At 41.4% G+C, this 17591-nt stretch overlaps 1 protein-coding gene across 6 annotated transcripts in view; it reads right to left on the minus strand.

Moving 5' to 3' along the window:
• Nucleotides 1–17591, minus strand: part of prkg1b (protein kinase cGMP-dependent 1b) — a 159747-nt gene that overhangs the window by 14799 nt on the left and 127357 nt on the right. For all 6 annotated transcript variants that reach the window (XM_035734582.2, XM_035734583.2, XM_035734587.2 and 3 more), the window contains 2 exons: nucleotides 11218–11283; nucleotides 1741–1815 (listed from right to left, as the gene is read on the minus strand). In XM_035734582.2, the coding sequence (XP_035590475.1) occupies nucleotides 1741–1815; nucleotides 11218–11283 (141 nt within the window). The remainder of the gene's footprint in view (nucleotides 1–1740; nucleotides 1816–11217; nucleotides 11284–17591) is intronic.

A 17591-nucleotide genomic window follows, 5' to 3' on the forward strand; every position in this document is an offset into this window, starting at 1 on the left:
GCTGACAAGGTACAAATCTGTCGTTCTGCCCCTGAACAGGCAGTTAACCCACTGTTCCCAGGCCGTCATTGAAAATAAGAATGTGTTCTTAACTGATTTGCCTGGTTAAATAAAGGTAAAATTTAAAAAAAATTACATGTATACAGTCCATTAGCTAGCTACATTTTCAGATATTACACGTTTCTAATTTTGACAGAAAGTGGTTTCATTTCAAGCTAGCTAGCTAACTAAAGTTAGCTGGCTGGCTCCCTAACTGAGATTATTATATGTTTACCAGAGCCATTTGCTTTTCTAGTTAGAGCCTAATGTTAGCTAGCTAACATCGAACCTGGTTGGTTAGCTACCAGCACTGTGGCATTGTTGGCACTGTTCATTGTTGTTTAACTAACTAACGTTAGCTGGCTGGCTCGTTAGCTAATGTTACGTGACGTGTGTACAACACCCATTGAATATGGCCGGTGTCAGTAAACGTCTGCAAAAAGCGTAATGAAATTGTTGCCAGCAGAGCTGGTTAGGCTGTTTTCATGTTATCCAGAGGTAAACAAATCATCGGCCAGAGCGTCAAGTGTGCGCTCCGAGAGCGAAACAGGGTGGGGCTAAAGCTTAAGAGGGTGTGAACGATGCTGAATGGGTGTAGACAAATACGAGCTCTTCATTAGATACCAAATCATTCAAAGGCCATTTTCTCGAAAGTGAGTTTATAAGTTGATCAACTTTCAAAGCATAATTACTTTCCCATTGTTCCTCAAGTGCACTGTATGATATACCATTTTGTAGCTCTTAGTCTATACCTTTTTCCAATGTAAAAAACACAATTACAAATGTTGTTACATAAGACTGAATCCAGGTGGTGAGTCACATATGTGCTGGTACAAGGATCAGTTTTCAAGATCAGTATTTATTATGATCCTACTTACTAACCAGCTACGAGGTGTTTTATTCCACAATTGTAAATATGTTCTAAGGTCAGTGAAATACAAACCAATGTGTATTTTCTAATTAAATATATAAGCAGAAGAAGAATAACTAAAACTGAATTACTATTATCAGATGGATTATTCACATTCCTCATATTCCCACCAATCAGTAAATCATGAAAGCATTCTAAACCCCAGAGCTCAGTAATTGTAGTGGGGACTAGGGTAGGATTCAATATGTAACAAAGCCATTGGGTTGGATAAAGTTTCTCTTTCCTGAAAGCCGGTGAAGCTGAGATCAAATGAGCAGATCAAATGAGACACTAATTAATTTTATGCATAGACTAGAACCTCACCAAGCAGAATATATCCACAACAATCAAGAAAAAAACAACATGAAAAAAAAGGATTTGCAATGGCTAGCGGTGTTCAGCGTTAATGAGGGGTGTAGTGTGTGTGGAGGAAAGCAGGGGTAGTTTGGTACTACTGTAATGAGGTGTGTTTGAAACATTTGTGTGTGTGTGTGTGTGTGTGTGTGTGTGTGTGTGTGTGTGTGTGTGTGTGTGTGTGTGTGTGTGTGTGTGTGTGTGTGTGTGTGTGTGTGTGTGTGTGTGTGTGTGTGTGTGTGTGTGTGTGTGTGTGTGTGTGCATTCATGTACTTTGAGAGAGGTGTAAGGAGTGTTTAGAGCAATTGAGGCGTGTGCACGCATGCGTGTGTGATGCATACATCAATACAAAGGAGTGATATAGTTCATAACAAAATTCAGTTATGAATATGAGTTGTACAGTACTTTATAAAGAGTATAAAGAGTAGGATACTTACTTGGCTTTGGCCCCTGCATCCTCATAGCCTTTGTTTGAGACATCTTCCAGGCCCCCAATCAAGTGTTTAAATGAGCTGAGAGAGATCACAGAGTAACACTAATCATTAACTTGCTCAATACCTTGAACACCAGGTCACATATGCTGTTATTGTCACAGATCCCCATTGAGTTCAGTATTATTAATGCACGGAACATAGGAGGGCAGCAAATCACCTAAAACAACTGTCACAAAAATCTATCTAGGAAAAGTGCCTTGAGTAGAGTGAGTTAACATTAACACGATGATGTTGAGAGAATGTTTAAGAATCAGTGAACATCATTCAGCCTTGTGCTGTGAGACCAGTGCAAATCAAGAGCATTACGTTAGGGTGGCTTCCATTTCGGTTTCAAATTAATCACACCATACGTTCAGTTGAAAATGTAAAAGAAAAAACGAAGTATTACGACTGAGAAGATACTGTTGTTGAATGGTGCTTTCCCTCCCCATAAGCTAAAGTGTTGATTATAATCTGAGAAAAGACTCTACAGACTAGATTGTTATTATTATGAGACTATGGATCGAGTCTAAGACGGCGCTGCAATGGATAGCAGCCGTCTTACGGACTCCTGACCAATTCTGCTATTTTATGTCGTTTTTATCGCTGATCTTAACGTTTTTTTGTACATAATGTCTCTGCCATAATTTCCTATGACCAAAAATAGCATCTGGACATCAGAACACTAACTTCGATATGGACGTAATTTTGTACTTCAACAAGTCGGCAGCTATGGACTTTCTGCATACTCTGGGCCAGGCCCTAATCCCCAGGACACGAAAGAGGAAGCGGCAGCAAAAGAGATGCATGCGAACCAGCATCCTGACCAGAGTACATTAGCGAGCAAATAGACTGCCATTTCCCTCTGCTCTGTTGGTGAACATGCAATCCCTTGAGAACAAATTGGATGAGATCCATTTCTAGTCTATCCTATCGATCCGACACTCCCAAAAAATCCAATGTTTCTCAGTCGTGGCTGAACAAGGACATACATCTTTCTGTTTTTTTTCTATGCAGTGTCAAGACCGGAACGGTAGACTCGGGTAGGACGAAGGGAAGAGGGGCGTGTCTCTAATGTTAAGGAGCTCTTGAGTTCTTGCTCGCCTGAGGTAGAGTACCTCATGATAACCTGCAGACCACACTATTTAACAACAGTTTTCATCTACATTTCTCATAGCTGTCTATTTACCACCACAAACCGATGCTGGCACTAATACCTCACTCAACAAGTTGTATAGGGCCATAAGAAAATAAGAAAATAAACATTCAGAGGTGGCATTTCTGGTGGCCAAATATATTTTTTATGAGCATGTCACCTGTGCAACTAGAAGCAACGTGCACTGAAATTCATTGAAAGCCCTCCCTTGTCCTTTCTTTGACAAATCAGACCATAACTCTATCCTCCTGCTTCCTGCTTACAAGCAAAAACTCAAACTGGAAGTACAAGCTCAATACGTAAGTGGTCCAATGAAGCGGATGCTAAGCTACAGGATTGTTTCGGTCATACAGACTGGAGCATGTTCCGGGACTCATCCAATAACATTGAGGAGTTTACCACATAATTTAATGGCTTCAGTAGCCTATTTCTGCAGTCAATGACCAAAAGTGCCCAATAAAGATTTTTGTTTGTTGTTGACGAAAATACGATGGTTCTATGTTAATAAGTTTTGTTATATTTCAATCTTCTGTGATGTATAGAAAGTGTACTATTGAGATGCAAACTCAAAATGTTATACATTTTAACTCTATATCTGACATGGTACAGACGTCTTACTTTTTTAAGCCCATAACCATGTGTGTGAGGTGTATACGTTTGTTTCAAAGTAGATTCGTTAAAGACCAATCAATTACATGCAGCATCCGCAGTGAGCTAATGGCTAAAGCTGCCTATTTGAAGGAGTGGGACACTAATCCAGACACTTATAAGAAATCCCGCTATGACCTCTGACAAGCCATCAAACAGGCAAAGCAGGACTAAGATCAGGACTAAGATCAAATCCTACTACGCCGGTTCTGATGCTCGATGGATGTGGCAGGGCTTATAAACTATCACAGATTACAAAGGGAAACCCAACTGCGAGCTGCCCAGTCTCTAGAGCCTAGCAGACAAGCTAAATGCCTTCCACACACACTTCGAGGCAAGGAACACTGAACCATGCATGAGAACCCCTGCTGTTCCAGACAACTGTATGATTTCGCTCTCTGTAAACAGGTCAACATTCCCAAGGCCGAGGGGCCAGACGGAATACCAGGACGCATACTCTGAGCATGCCATGACAAACTGACAAGTGTCTTCCGTTACATTTTCAATCAATCCCTGACATGGTCTGTAATAACAACTTGTTTCAAACAGACCACCAAAGTCCCTGTGCCCAAGATGGCAGGTAACCTGCCTAAATGATTATCGCCCCGTAGCACTCACAGCTATAGCCATGAAATGCTTTGAAAGGCTGGTCATGGCTCACATCAATTAGATTATCGGATACCCTCGACCGACTCCAATTTGCTTACCACCCCAACAGATCCACAGATGACACAATCTCTACTGCACTCCACACTGCCTTCACCCACCCGGACAAAAGGAATACCTATGTAAGAATGCTGTTCATTGACTACAGCTCAGCATTCTACACCATAGTCCCCTCCAAGCTCATTTCCAAGCTCAGGACCATTGGGACTGAACAGCTCCCTCTGCAACTGGATCGTGGACATCCTGCTGTTCCACCCGCAGGCAGTGATGGTAGAAAACAACACATCCGCCACACTGACCATCAATAGGGGGGCCACTTAGGGGTTTGTGCTTAGTCCCCTACTGTACTCCCTGTTCACCCACAACTTTGTGGCTGGGCAGGACTCCAACACCCTCATCAAGTTTGCTGACAACACGACGGTGGTAGGTCTGATCACTGACAACGATGAGGTAGCCTATAGGGAGGCAGTGGTGGAAAAAGTACCCAATTGTCATACTTGAGCAAAAGTATAGATACCTTTAATAGAAAGTTACTCAAGTAAAAGTGAAAGTCACCCAGTAAAATATCACATGAGTAAAACACTAAAATGATTTTGCTCTAAATATACATGCAAGTAAAAGTATGAATAATTACAAATTCCTTATATTAAGCAAAGCAGACGGCACAATTTTATTGTTTTTAAAATGAACAGATAACCAGAGGCACACACAAACATCATGTACAAAAGATACATTTGTGTTTAGTGAGTCCGCCAGATCAGAGGCTGCAGGGATGACCACGTGTTCTCTTGATAAATCTGTGATTTGGACCATTTTCCTGTCCTGCTAAGCATTCAAAATACAGCGAGTACTTTTGGGTGTCAGGTAAAATGTATGGAGTAAAAAGTACATTATTTTCTTTAGGAATGTAGTGACATAAAAGTAAAATCTGTCAAAAATATAAATAGTAAAAGAAAGTATAGATACCCCCAAAAACTACTTAAGTTGCATTTTAACTTAAGTACTTTACACCACTGTAGGTAGGTTAGAGACCTGGCATTGTGGTGCCAGGACAACAACCTGTCCCTCAACATCAACAAGACGAAAGAGCTGATTGTGGATTACAGGAAATGGAGGGGCGAGCACACCCTCATCCACATCGATGGGACTGTAGTGGAACGGGTCGATTGCTTCAAGTTCTTCTGTGTTTCCATCACTAAGGAATTAACATGGCCCACACACACACCCAGTTGTGTGTGTGGGCCAAACCATAAGACTGCTAAACAAGCTAATCAAATGGCTAGCCGGACTACCTGCATTTAGCTTTTTTTTTTACTAAGTCTCTCTCACTGACTCTATGCACACACACAGGACTCTACTCACACACTCACTCATACTTACACTGACACCGCGAGTAAAGTAGCAGTCAAACGTTTGGACCTACTGGGGTTTGTTTTTGTTCAACCATTTTTTACATTGTAGAATAATACTGGACACATCAAAACTATGAAATAACACATATGGAATCATGTAGTAACCAAAAAGTGTAATATTTGAGATTCTTCAAAGTAGCCACCCTTTGCCTTGATGACAGCTTGGCATACTGTTGGCATTCTCTCAACCAGCTTCACCTGGAATGCATTTCAATTAACAGGTGTGCCTTCTTAAAAGTTAATTGTGAGAATTCTTTCCTTCTCAACTTCTTCGAGATAGGGGGCGCTCTTTTCATTTTTGGATAACAAAACGTTCCCGTTTTAAACAAGATATTTTGTCACGAAAAGATGCTCGACTATGCATGTAATTGACAGCTTTGGAAAGAAAAAACTCTGATGTTTCCAAAACTGCAAAGATGTTATCTGTGAGTGCCCCAGAACTAATGCTACAGGCGAAACCAAGATGACATTTCATACAGGAAATGCCCCAGATTCTGAAGGCGCTGTGTTCCAATGTCTCCTTATATGGCTGTGAATGCGCCAGGAATGAGCCTGCCCTTTCTGTCGTTTCCCCAAGGTGTCTGCAGCATTGTGACGTATTTGTAGGCATATCATTGGAAGATTGACCATAAGAGACTACATTTACCAGGTGTCCGCCCGGTGTCCTGCGTCGAAATTATTGCGTAATCTTTAGGTCCATGCGCGTTCCATTTCTTCAGAGGAGAAAGTCAACTGCCACGAAGGATTTATCATCGATAGATATGTGAAAAACACCTTGAGGATTGATTCTAAACAACGTTTGCCATGTTTCTGTCGATATTATGGAGTTAATTTGGAAAAATGTTTGCGTTGTAATGACTTAATTTTCATTTTTTTTCTTACCCAAACGTGATGAAGAAAACGGAGCGATTTGTCTACACAAATAATCTTTTTGTAAAAACTGAACATTTGCTATCTAACTGAGAGTCTCCTCATTGAAAACATCTGAAGTTCTTCAAAGGTAAATGATTTTATTTGAATGCTTTTCTTGTTTTTGTGAAAATGTTGCATACTGAATGCCAGGCTTAATGCTATGCTAGGCTATCAATACTGTTACACAAATGCTTGTTTAGCTATGGTTCAAAAGCATATTTTGAAAATCTGAGATGACAGTGTTGTTAACAAAAGGCTAAGCTTGAGAGCTAATATATTTATTTCATTTCATTTGCGATTTTCATGAATAGTTAACGTTGCGTTATGGTAATGAGCTTGAGGCTGTATTCACGATCCCGGATCCGGGATGGCTAGAATCAAGAGGTTAATGTGTTTGAGCCAATCAGTTGTGTTGTGACAAGGTAGGGGTGGTATACAGAAGATAGCCCTATTTGGTAAAAGACCAAGTCCATATTATGGCAAGAAGAGCTCAAATAAGCAAAGAGAAACGTCAGTCCATCATTACTTTAAGACATGAAGGTCAGTCAATCCGTAACTTGAAAGTTTCTTCAAGTCATGTCGCAAAAAACATCAAGCGCTGTGATGAAACTGGCTCTCTTGAGTTCCGCCACAGGAAAGGAAAACCCAGAGTTACCTCTGCTGCAGAGGACAAGTTCATTAGAATTACCAGCCTCAGCAATTGCAGCCAAATAAATGTTCAAGTGACAGACACATCTCAACATCAATTGTTCAGAGGAGACTACGTGAATCAGGCCTTCATGGTCAAATTGCTGCAAAGAAACCACTCCTAAAGAACACCAATAAGAAGAAGAGACTGAGTTGGGCCAAGAAACACAAGCAATGGACATTAGACCGGTGGAAATCTGTCCTTTGGTCTGATGAGTCCAAGTTTTTGATTTTTGGTTCCAACCGCCGAGTCTTTGTGAGATTCAGAGTAGGTGAACGGATGATCTCCGCATGTGTGGTTCCCACCATGAAGCATGGAGGAGGAGATGGTGTGGGAGTGCTTTGCTGGTGACACTGTCTGTGATTTATTTAGAATTCTAAGCACACGTAACCAGCACGGCTACCACAGCATTTTGCAGCGATACGTCATCCCATCTGGTTTGCCCTTAGTGGGACTATCATTTGTTTTTCAACAGGACAATGACACAACACACCTCAAGGCTGTGTGAGGGCTCTTTGACCAAGAAGGAGAGTGATGGAGTGCTGCATCAGATGACCTGGCCTCCACAATCACCCGACCAAATTGAGATGGTTTTGGATGAGTTGGACCGCAGAGTGAAGGAAAAGCAGCCAGCAAGTGCTCCGCATACAGTATGTGGGAACTCCTTCAAGACTTTTGGAAAATTATTCCTCATGAAGAGAATGCCAAAAGTGTGCAAAGCTGTCATCAAGGCAACGCGTGGCTACTTTGAAGAATCTCAAATATAAAATATTTGGATTTGTTTAACAATTGTTTTGGTTACTACATGATTCCATATGTGCTATATCATGTTGCCTAGTCACTTTACCCCTACCTATATTTAGATATATTAGATATTACCTTGAGCTCCTGCACATCGACTCGATACTGGTACACCCTGTTATATTTCTTCAAAATCATTTTTTTTTTTAATCTAAAATTGTACTCTGTCACATGCTTTGTAAACAACAGTGAAACGCTTACTTACGGGCCGTTCCCAACAATGCAGAGAGAAAGAAAATTGAGAAATAATAGAAAAGTCAAACACGTAATAATAAACACAATGAGTAACGATAACTTGACTATAGACACAGGGTACCAGTACCGGGTCCATGTGCAGGGGTACGAAGTCGTTGAGATAGATATGTCCATACAGTATAACTAGGAATAAAGTGACAGAACACAAACAGTAGCAGTAGCATATGTGATGAGACAAAACTGGTTATTGTTATCTGTTATTCATTGTGTATTTATTCCTCGTGTCACTACTTCTATTATTCTACTTAAAAAAAATATATATATAATCTTTACATTGTTGTAAAAGGACCAGTAAGTAAGAGTTTCACTCTCAGTCTACATCTGTTGTTTACGAAGCACTTAATATAAAAATAATATAAAAATAAAAATAAAATAATATATGATTTTTGGTTGATTTTATTCTATGCAATCGAGAATTCATTTTGATGAAAGCATTTTGATGAAACCTCTCACACGGATGATATGCATAGGAGGAGAGCAGACGTGCTTGTTTTAGCTTGATTGAGGAAATGCATTAGAACAATCAACAGATCCGACTGTCCAAAACTAGATTGAATTGACGTTTAATTTCTTTTCTTTCCGAAATCAAGAACATATGTCCACTGGCATGCTTTGAACATTCAAAAGGCAATCCTAAATGTACTGTCACGCACAAGATATGATGGATGTTACCTGTTCTGGAGAATAAATATTGTCATCAATGATACTGTCAAGATCAACAAGGCAGACGGGTTGTCTGCAATCACATTTGTTTCCCTGACAAGGTATGGTAAATCATTGTCTTTTTTGAGATGCAATCTTCTATTGTTTATTTGAGTTTGTACATAAACCTTAAGCTCTAAAAACACTATTGACTTACAATTTAGTATGGAGTTGGCAATTTTAAAGTAATGACACATTACTGTCAAAATGTGATAATAGAATACATTTAAACATGATAAAAATAGAAACGACTGCCAGGTAAACCCTGATATCATAGCTGAGACTTTCTCTTATCTCTTATAGAGGAATAACAAGCTAAAGAAGTAGACAAATGTCTGGTTATATAAAACATAACCAGATTATGATGGAGCGTCATCAAAATTGATCATTTTTCCCATTTAGCATATTCAGGTTTTTGTCATTAAGGGTCCTTCTGTGCTGTTTTTAGCCATCTGTTTCAAAGCGCCTGAAACCATTAGAGGGGCTAAGAGGGGTCAGATTACCACCCTGCATTTCAGTGAGAGGGGGCAGGTTGGAGGAGCGGCCATTTAAATGTGACACATCTGAGCTCTGTCTGTGGAGTGTTGCTTCTGGGTCATTTTCTCCCAGCAGGCAACAATGTTGAAAAGCGCCTGTCTGGGCCCTCGGGCACTGAGAGGCAGCCTCATGTTCCAGAACAGAATAGAATGTGCACAGAATGTGCCCGCAATCAGTACACATATAGATAGGTATACTGTAGACCTCAGGAGTTATTTCCGAGGTTTATAAGTCTGCTCTCACCGGGGTTAGATTCAGGTGTCAGACTGGTACAGCTCAACATTATGTACGGTAAGTGGTAGAGAGGAACCGACGTCCAGTGAGGCTAGCCAAGAACTGTCACAACCTCCTTACCTCATTATGTGTCAAGGCGAAAGGAATTTATTATCATTTCATGACTGGAAAAACAAATATGACCCACGATAGCCAATGGCAGCGCATTTTGAAGTGTGAACTGCGTTGCTCTAACTATAGAGTTCACACCCACTTAAAGTTGCATTCTTAGTGTGCCTCTCCTACAAAAGCCCATATATAAGTTGTCCACTTGCACTGGATGAGGCCGACTTGCCATAATAAATGTGTTTGATATTAGTAATGCAGAAGAGATAAAAAAGTTTATAGCCTAGACTTATCGTAAAGTTTATAGACTACGCCAGAGAGCTATACGTAGCAGCCCGAGCAAATCCAACTCCTAAACTACACTACTAACAGATGCCACTGTGAAGAGCCAGACAGAGGAGTAAAAAAAAGTAGGCTAGTTTCATTAAGCCTGATATACAGTATGTTCCTCCATTAGCACATCTGAGGAGACTGAATCAACTCAGTCGACTCTCCCTGTCCGAGTGTATGTTTGGTACCATGTCTGCATCTCTATATAGTGCACTACCCTATGGGCACTGGTCAAAAGTAGTGCACTATATAGGGAATCGGGTGCTATTTCAGACAACCTCCCGGAATCCCAATCCACAACAGTGGTCATGTCATTACATGCACGACAACGGCATGATGGCGGAGGGAGCGCAGCGCGGCAGCCAAAACGAGCCCTCTTTAACAGACTCAGCCATAAAGCTTTCAGGCGGCCAATGTGATCAAATGAATGGTGGATCTCCCGCAGAGAGCGAACAGAAAATGTTCCTCTCTTGCCTCCAGCGTTTGTGTGCTGCGTTCGCCTTTTTTTAGCCCTGCCTCTGGTTCTGACAGAGACACACAGAGACCCAGACCCTCACAGCGCTCATGAGGTCTATGGGGAGTGGAAGAGAACAGGCTTTCTACCATGCAGTGCACAGTGCTCCATCCCCAGTCCCACTGTTTTACCATGCTGCTTGTCATTCAAAACAGGAACTATTCTCTATGTTCTTTGTATGGCGTTATGTCATGATATAGTTGTAAAAACGTTACAAATGTGGGGAAGATATTTGTTTTCGGATTCAGAATAAATTGCATAATACTGATGAGTGATGAATGATCTATAATCAATGATATGGATCAACACAACAAACCTTTGTTAAAACATACCAATCCTATAATAGTCATACTACTGTGATGTGCTTCATGCTCTGCACTACAATTGCTTTTTTTCATGGCAGTAAAAGGTTAATCAACTTACAACAAACTGCACACATTTAAAAGTAAACCTTTAGACGACACAGGGTACTACTACTCACTCTCTGTCAATGACCAGGCAGGTGACGGCATCAGCAGCAATGACATTAGCCGTCCTGATGTCCTCTCTGTGGGGACACAAATTGAAAACAAATCAGTCAAACACATCCCCCAAAGAAACTAATGTAGGACACTAACGTACGTTTTAATATATACGCCATTTAGCAGACGCCTTTATCCAAAGCAACCTGCAGGCATCCATGCATACATATTACATACACTACCGGTCAAAAGTTTGGGGTCATTAAGAAATGTCCTTGTTTTTGAAAGAAAAGCAAAAAAATGTTGTCTGTTAAAATAACATCGAATTGATCAGAAATACAGTGTAGACATTGTTAATGTTGTAAATGACTATTGAAGCTGGAAACGGCTGATTTTCAATGGAATATCTATATAGGCGTACAGAGGCCCATTATCAGCAACCATCACTCCTGTGATCGTAGAAATCCCTTTTGCAATTATGTTAGCACAGCTGAAAACTGCTGTACTGATTAAAAAAGCAATAAAACTGGCCTTCTTTCGACTTGTTGAGCAGAAACAAAGAACTTTCTTCCGAAACTCGTCAATCTATTCTCATTCTTAGAAATGAAGGCTATTCCATGCGATAAATTGCCAAGAAACTGAAGATCTCGTACAACGCTGTGTACTACTCCCTTCACAGCACAGCGCAAACTGGCTCTAACCAGAATAGAAAGATGAGTGGGAGGCCCCATTGCACAATGTCACATTCTGATTTAATTCACTTTGCCATCACACAATCCTTTCTAACACAGAAACAAATCAAGAATAAGAGATGATAGTAACAACCATACTCTCTACAGCTGTCTACATCATCATCAAATCCCCGTCACTGCAACCTGAAGTGTCTTCCAAATCACTTGAATCTGCAAACGACTCTGAATCAGTGGTTTCCATAATGACCTGCGATCATTCTGTGAAAACGTCCACACACACACTCTCTCTCTCACTAATGCACGGCGTTAGTGGCTTTGTAGAGACAAAGAGAACAATGGGACCACTTCCCTAGACTATTAGATCAAGTTCCCATTAGTAGATTCATGTAACGTATTTCACAGCAATGAATGGTGGATGACCAGATGATTTCATCATGAAATAAAATAGCACAATAGTAGCCGGTCACCTTGATAGTAATGCCATACAGTATACTGCGTCTCTATGTCTTACAGGCATCCCTGTAATTGACATGAATTCAGTATGGTTGTGTAACAGCAGTATCTACAATGCATTATGGAATAAACTTTCCTCCATGTGTCGTAGGTTACCCAGACACCCCATCTGATACCCCATCTTCCATGAAATCAGCTGCCTGCCCTGAGCTGTCCAGTCCAGGCTGTCTCCATGGGCCATGCCAGTGAGACCAGGTGTGTGCTTTTAGAGTAGAGGGGATGGGCATCATCTAATTTGACAGAACTATCTGGTGACAGGAGGAGCGAGTGTGAGGGGAGAGGGACGGGTAGATGAATACGAGAGGAAATCTATCCATCCAGCCCAACTATTACATTTGAGCCCCCTAATAGACAGACCAGGGACAACAGCTGTGATTTTCCCCCTGCTCATGGATGAAGCAACAGTTCCCTGGACATCACCAGAACACCTGGGGATTCTGAAGACGCAGGCTGAGGTGTCCATTTCACACGGATATGTCACTTACAGCAATACAGCATTAATTCCAGTTGCTACTATTGGACCACCCAACTAGCTGTATACTTTCATTTCAGTGTTTTGTTACACAGCTGACACGTGTAAGCAGATATCTCCCGTTGAGGGAGCAGGATACAATTCTTCAAGCCAATTAGCACATAGTATGGCAGGGAGATGGAAACATCTACGGCAGACTATGGACCTGCTATATCACTAGATATCTCCCAGTAAAATGAAAGGAGAGCTTTCTAGACATGCCACACTTCAAACCAATTGCCACATATCATGGCAGGGACAGGGAGAGATAAACATGGAAGGTAGCCACACTGGGACTGTTATCACACCACATACACTGCATCAAATAACTACTATATATATGAGAGAGAGAGAGAGAGAGAGAGAGAGAGAGAGAGAGAGAGAGAGAGAGAGAGAGAGAGAGAGAGAGAGAGAGAGAGAGAGAGAGAGAGAGAGAGAGAGAGAGAGAGAGAGAGAGAGAGAGAGAGAGAGAGAGAGAGAGAGAGAGAGAGAGAGAGAGAGAGAGAGAGAGAGAGAGAGAGAGAGAGAGAGAGAGAGAGAGAGAGAGAGAGAGAGAGAGAGAGAGAGAGAGAGAGAGAGAGAGAGAGAGAGAGAGAGAGAGAGAGAGAGAGAGAGAGAGAGAGAGAGAGAGAGAGAGAGAGAGAGAGAGAGAGAGAGAGAATATTGAGCCAGGCACAGCCACAGCAGACCATGCCTCCATCAATGTCAATCACAACCAGTGAGAGAGCAGCTTGGAGAAAAGGTTATGGTTGTCAGTCTCAATGGAAACGTGTGCACAGTACAAAGACTTGGGGGAAATACAATGCCATAGGCATTTAACACCTCGGTTTATCACAAACCAGCCAAGATAATCCATGTGTGGCTCTGTTGGTAGAGCATGGCGCTTGCAATGCCAGGGTTGTGGGTTCAATTCCCATGAGGGATGAGTGTGAAAAAAAATGTATGCAGTTGCTCTGGATAAGAGTGTCTGCTATATTACTGAAATTTAGATTAGGAGAGATGGCAGACTTCTGGGAGGGGCTTTGTTAAGCAGCAGAGAGCTGCCTCACTCTGGTGACATTTACAGCTCGGCAGCTGAAAGGCTCTTATGATGAATTGAGCACTGCTTGGTGTACAACATCTTTGGGCAAAGTTCAGGCATGTGTGCGTACCCATGTATGGCTGAGAGGGAGAAAGAAAGATGTTTGTGGGTGCGTGTGTCGCGAGAGAGAATCGTATTTACGTGACAATTATTCCTGAGTCCTGACATCTCCCTAATAGCCAATAATTAGCCTTAATGTGAGGGAACAAGGTGTTTTGTGTTGGGCAGATATGAAAGTGCACTTAGCATACAGCCTCCTTCACATCAAAGCCAGTAAGCCACTCAAACCTTTTTAACCACAAGGACTATTGTGCTGTCCTGTCTGTAGTCAATTCTTCACGGCTCCATCATCTCCTCCCCCAAAACCATGCTAACAGGGCTAGCATGCAAATATCGCTTGGGTAAACAGCGCACCAACTTTTTTTTAAAGCCGTGATTGATTTGCTTGACATAGTAATGGAGAAGATGTGTATTTATTAGGGACCCCTTTACGAGTTTCATTATTTTATTGTCTACATTATTCAGTAGAACAACATGAAACTGTTTACACCTTCGGGTCTCATCTTTATCACCCTTTAGTTTGACTTTTTATCATTCATGTTTTATTCATTACGGAGAAAACAACAGGAGCGTGCTAATTAGGACAGAGGAGAGGGGGACAGATCACACACAGAGAGAGAGAGGCAGATGAGGAACACACATTTTGGAGATGTGGCGCCTTTCAAAGTCTAACTAATACACCGCCATAGCTTGTTAAAGCTCTTCATGGCTGTGGCTGCGACACCGGTGAGCATCAAAGCAGCGTATAACAAGATCCCTCTTCCTTTGTTTGCTGTGGACAACAGAAGCAAGAATTTGAATGCTATTAACTCAGGAGAGGAAACTCCAGTGAGATGCAAGACATCTATTGCGTTTCCAATTATATGAACAATTTTTCAAAAACAAATCTAGCTTAATTGATTTATAAAATAACAAATGCCTTTATGAGATTCATTATTTTATTACCCACATTATGCAGTAGAACAATAAGAAACTGTTACACCTCCGGTCTTATCTTTATCACCTATTAGTTTAACTTGTTTTTTCTCTTCGTGTTTTATTCATTACGAAAAACAACAGGATGTGTACCGTTGATATACAGTACCACCACCATACAGTTCACAGTGCCTTTAGAAAGTATTCACAACCCTTGACTTTTTCCACATTTTGTTGTGTCACAGCTTGAATTTAAAATGGATTCAATTGAGATGTTGCATCATTGGCCTATACACAATACCCCATAATGTTAGTGGAACTGTTTTTTTTATTTAAAAAAAATTTTAAAAAATGAAAGCTGAAATGGCTTGAGTCAATAAGTATTCAACCCCTTTGTTATGGGAAGCCTAAATAAGTTCAGGAATAAAAATGTGCTTAACAAGTCACATAATAAGTTGCATGGACTAACTTTGTGGGCAGTAATAGTGTTTAACATGATTTTTGAATGACAACCTCATCTATGTACCTCCCATTTACAATGCAATCGGAAAGTATACAGACCCCTTGACTTTTTCCACATTTTGTTACGTTACAGCCTATTTTCAGGTCTCTCCCGAGATGTTCGATCTGGTTCAAGTCCAGGCTCTGGCTGGGCCACTCAAGGACATTCAGAGACTTGTCCCGGAGCCACTCCTTCATTGTCTTGGCTGTGCGCTTTGGGTCGTTCTCATCAAGGATCTCCCTGTACTTTGCCCCGTTCATCTTTCCCTCGATCCTGACTAGTCTCCCAGTCCCTGCTGCTGAAAAACATCCCCACAGCATGATGCTGCCACCACCATGCTTCACCGTAGGGATGGTGCCAGGTTTCCCCCAGACGTGACGCTAGGTATTCAAGCCAAAGAGTGGCCTAGTTACAGTTTTGACTTAAATCGGCTTGAAATCTATGGCAAGACTGGAAAATGGCTGTCTAGCAATGATCAACAACCAACTTGATAGAGCTTGAAGAATTTAAAAAATAATAATGTGGAAATATTGTACAATCCAGGTGTGCAAAGCTCTTAGAGACTTACATAGCTGTAATCGCTGACAAAGTTGATTTTAATATGTATTGACTAAGTGGTGTGAATACTTGTGTAAATTAGATATTTCTGTATTTCATTCTCACTACATATGCAAAAATGTCTAAAAACATGTTTTCACTTTGCCATTATGGGGTATTGTGTGTAGATGGGTGAGATTTAAAAAAATCCATATTGAATTCAGGCTGTAACACAACAAAATATGGAATCATTTCTGAAGGCACTGTAGCCACCTGAGAGCTGTCATTGGACGAGAGAACACCAGGAGGCACTGTCTCTCTCAATCATAGCCTGACACTGTCACCATTCTCTCCTCCCTCGTCTCCTCCAATTTGAGCTGAGAGCAGGTCACTGTGCCACAAAGCCACTGTGCCGATCTCTGACTGCCTCCAGTCAGCCAATCAGAACAGCCCCTAGACTCACTACTGACTTTGCCCTGACTACCTCTCTCCCAATGGGCTACGCGACTCCAAGAATCAAAACGCTCCGTCAGTGGTCATAGCCTCCTCTAAACCCATCAAATAGCTTAATCCCTGATGTATTTCATTATTGCATTTTTTTGTATCACCTTTATTCAACCAGGTAGGCCAGTTGAGAACAAATTTTAATTTACAACTGTGACCTGGCAAAGATAAAGCAAAGTAGTGCAACAAAAACAACAACACAGAGTTACTCATAAACAAACGTACAGTCAATAACACAATAGAAAAATCTATGTACAGTGTGTGCAAATGTAGAAGATTAGGGAGGTAAGGCAATAAATAGGCCATAGAGGTGAAATAATTACAAATTATCATTAACACTGGAGTGACAGTTGTGCAGATGATAATGTGCAAGTAGAGATACTGGGGTGCAAAAGAGCAAGAAGATAAATCATAATATGGGGATGAGGTAGTTGGGTGTGCTATTTACAGATTGGCTGTGTACAGGTACAGTGATCGGTAAACTGCTCTGACAGGTGATGCTTAAAGTTAGAGAGGGAGATATAAGTCTCCAGCCTCAGTGATTTTTGCCATTCGTTCCAGTCAGTGGCAGCAGAGAACTGGAAGGAAAGTCATCAAAGTAAGCATTGGCTTTGGGGATGACCAGTGAAATATATGGTACCTGCTGGAGCGCGTACTTCGGGTGAGTGCTGCTATGGTGACCAGTGAGCTGAGATAAGGTGGGGCTTTACCTAGCAAAGACTTATAGATGACCTGGAGCCAGTGGGTTTGGCGACGAATATGTAGCATGGGCCAGCCAAAGAGAGCATACAGGTCGCAGTGGTGTGTAGTATATGGGCTTTGGTGACAAACCGGATGGCACTGTGATAGACTACAGCCAGTTTGCTGAATAGAGTGTTGGAGGCTATTTTGTAAATGACATCGCCGAAGTCAAGGATCGGTAAGATATTCCGTTTTACGAGGGTATGTTTGGCAGCATGAGTGAAGGAAACTTTGTTGCAAAATAGGAAGCCGATTCTAGATTTAATTTTGGATTGGAGTTGCTTAATGTGAGTCTGGAATGAGAGTTTACAGTCTAACCAGACACCTAGGTATTTGTA

Source organism: Oncorhynchus keta, chromosome 24 (genome assembly GCF_023373465.1).
Source record: "Oncorhynchus keta strain PuntledgeMale-10-30-2019 chromosome 24, Oket_V2, whole genome shotgun sequence".
NCBI classification, from domain to species: Eukaryota; Metazoa; Chordata; class Actinopteri; order Salmoniformes; family Salmonidae; genus Oncorhynchus; species Oncorhynchus keta.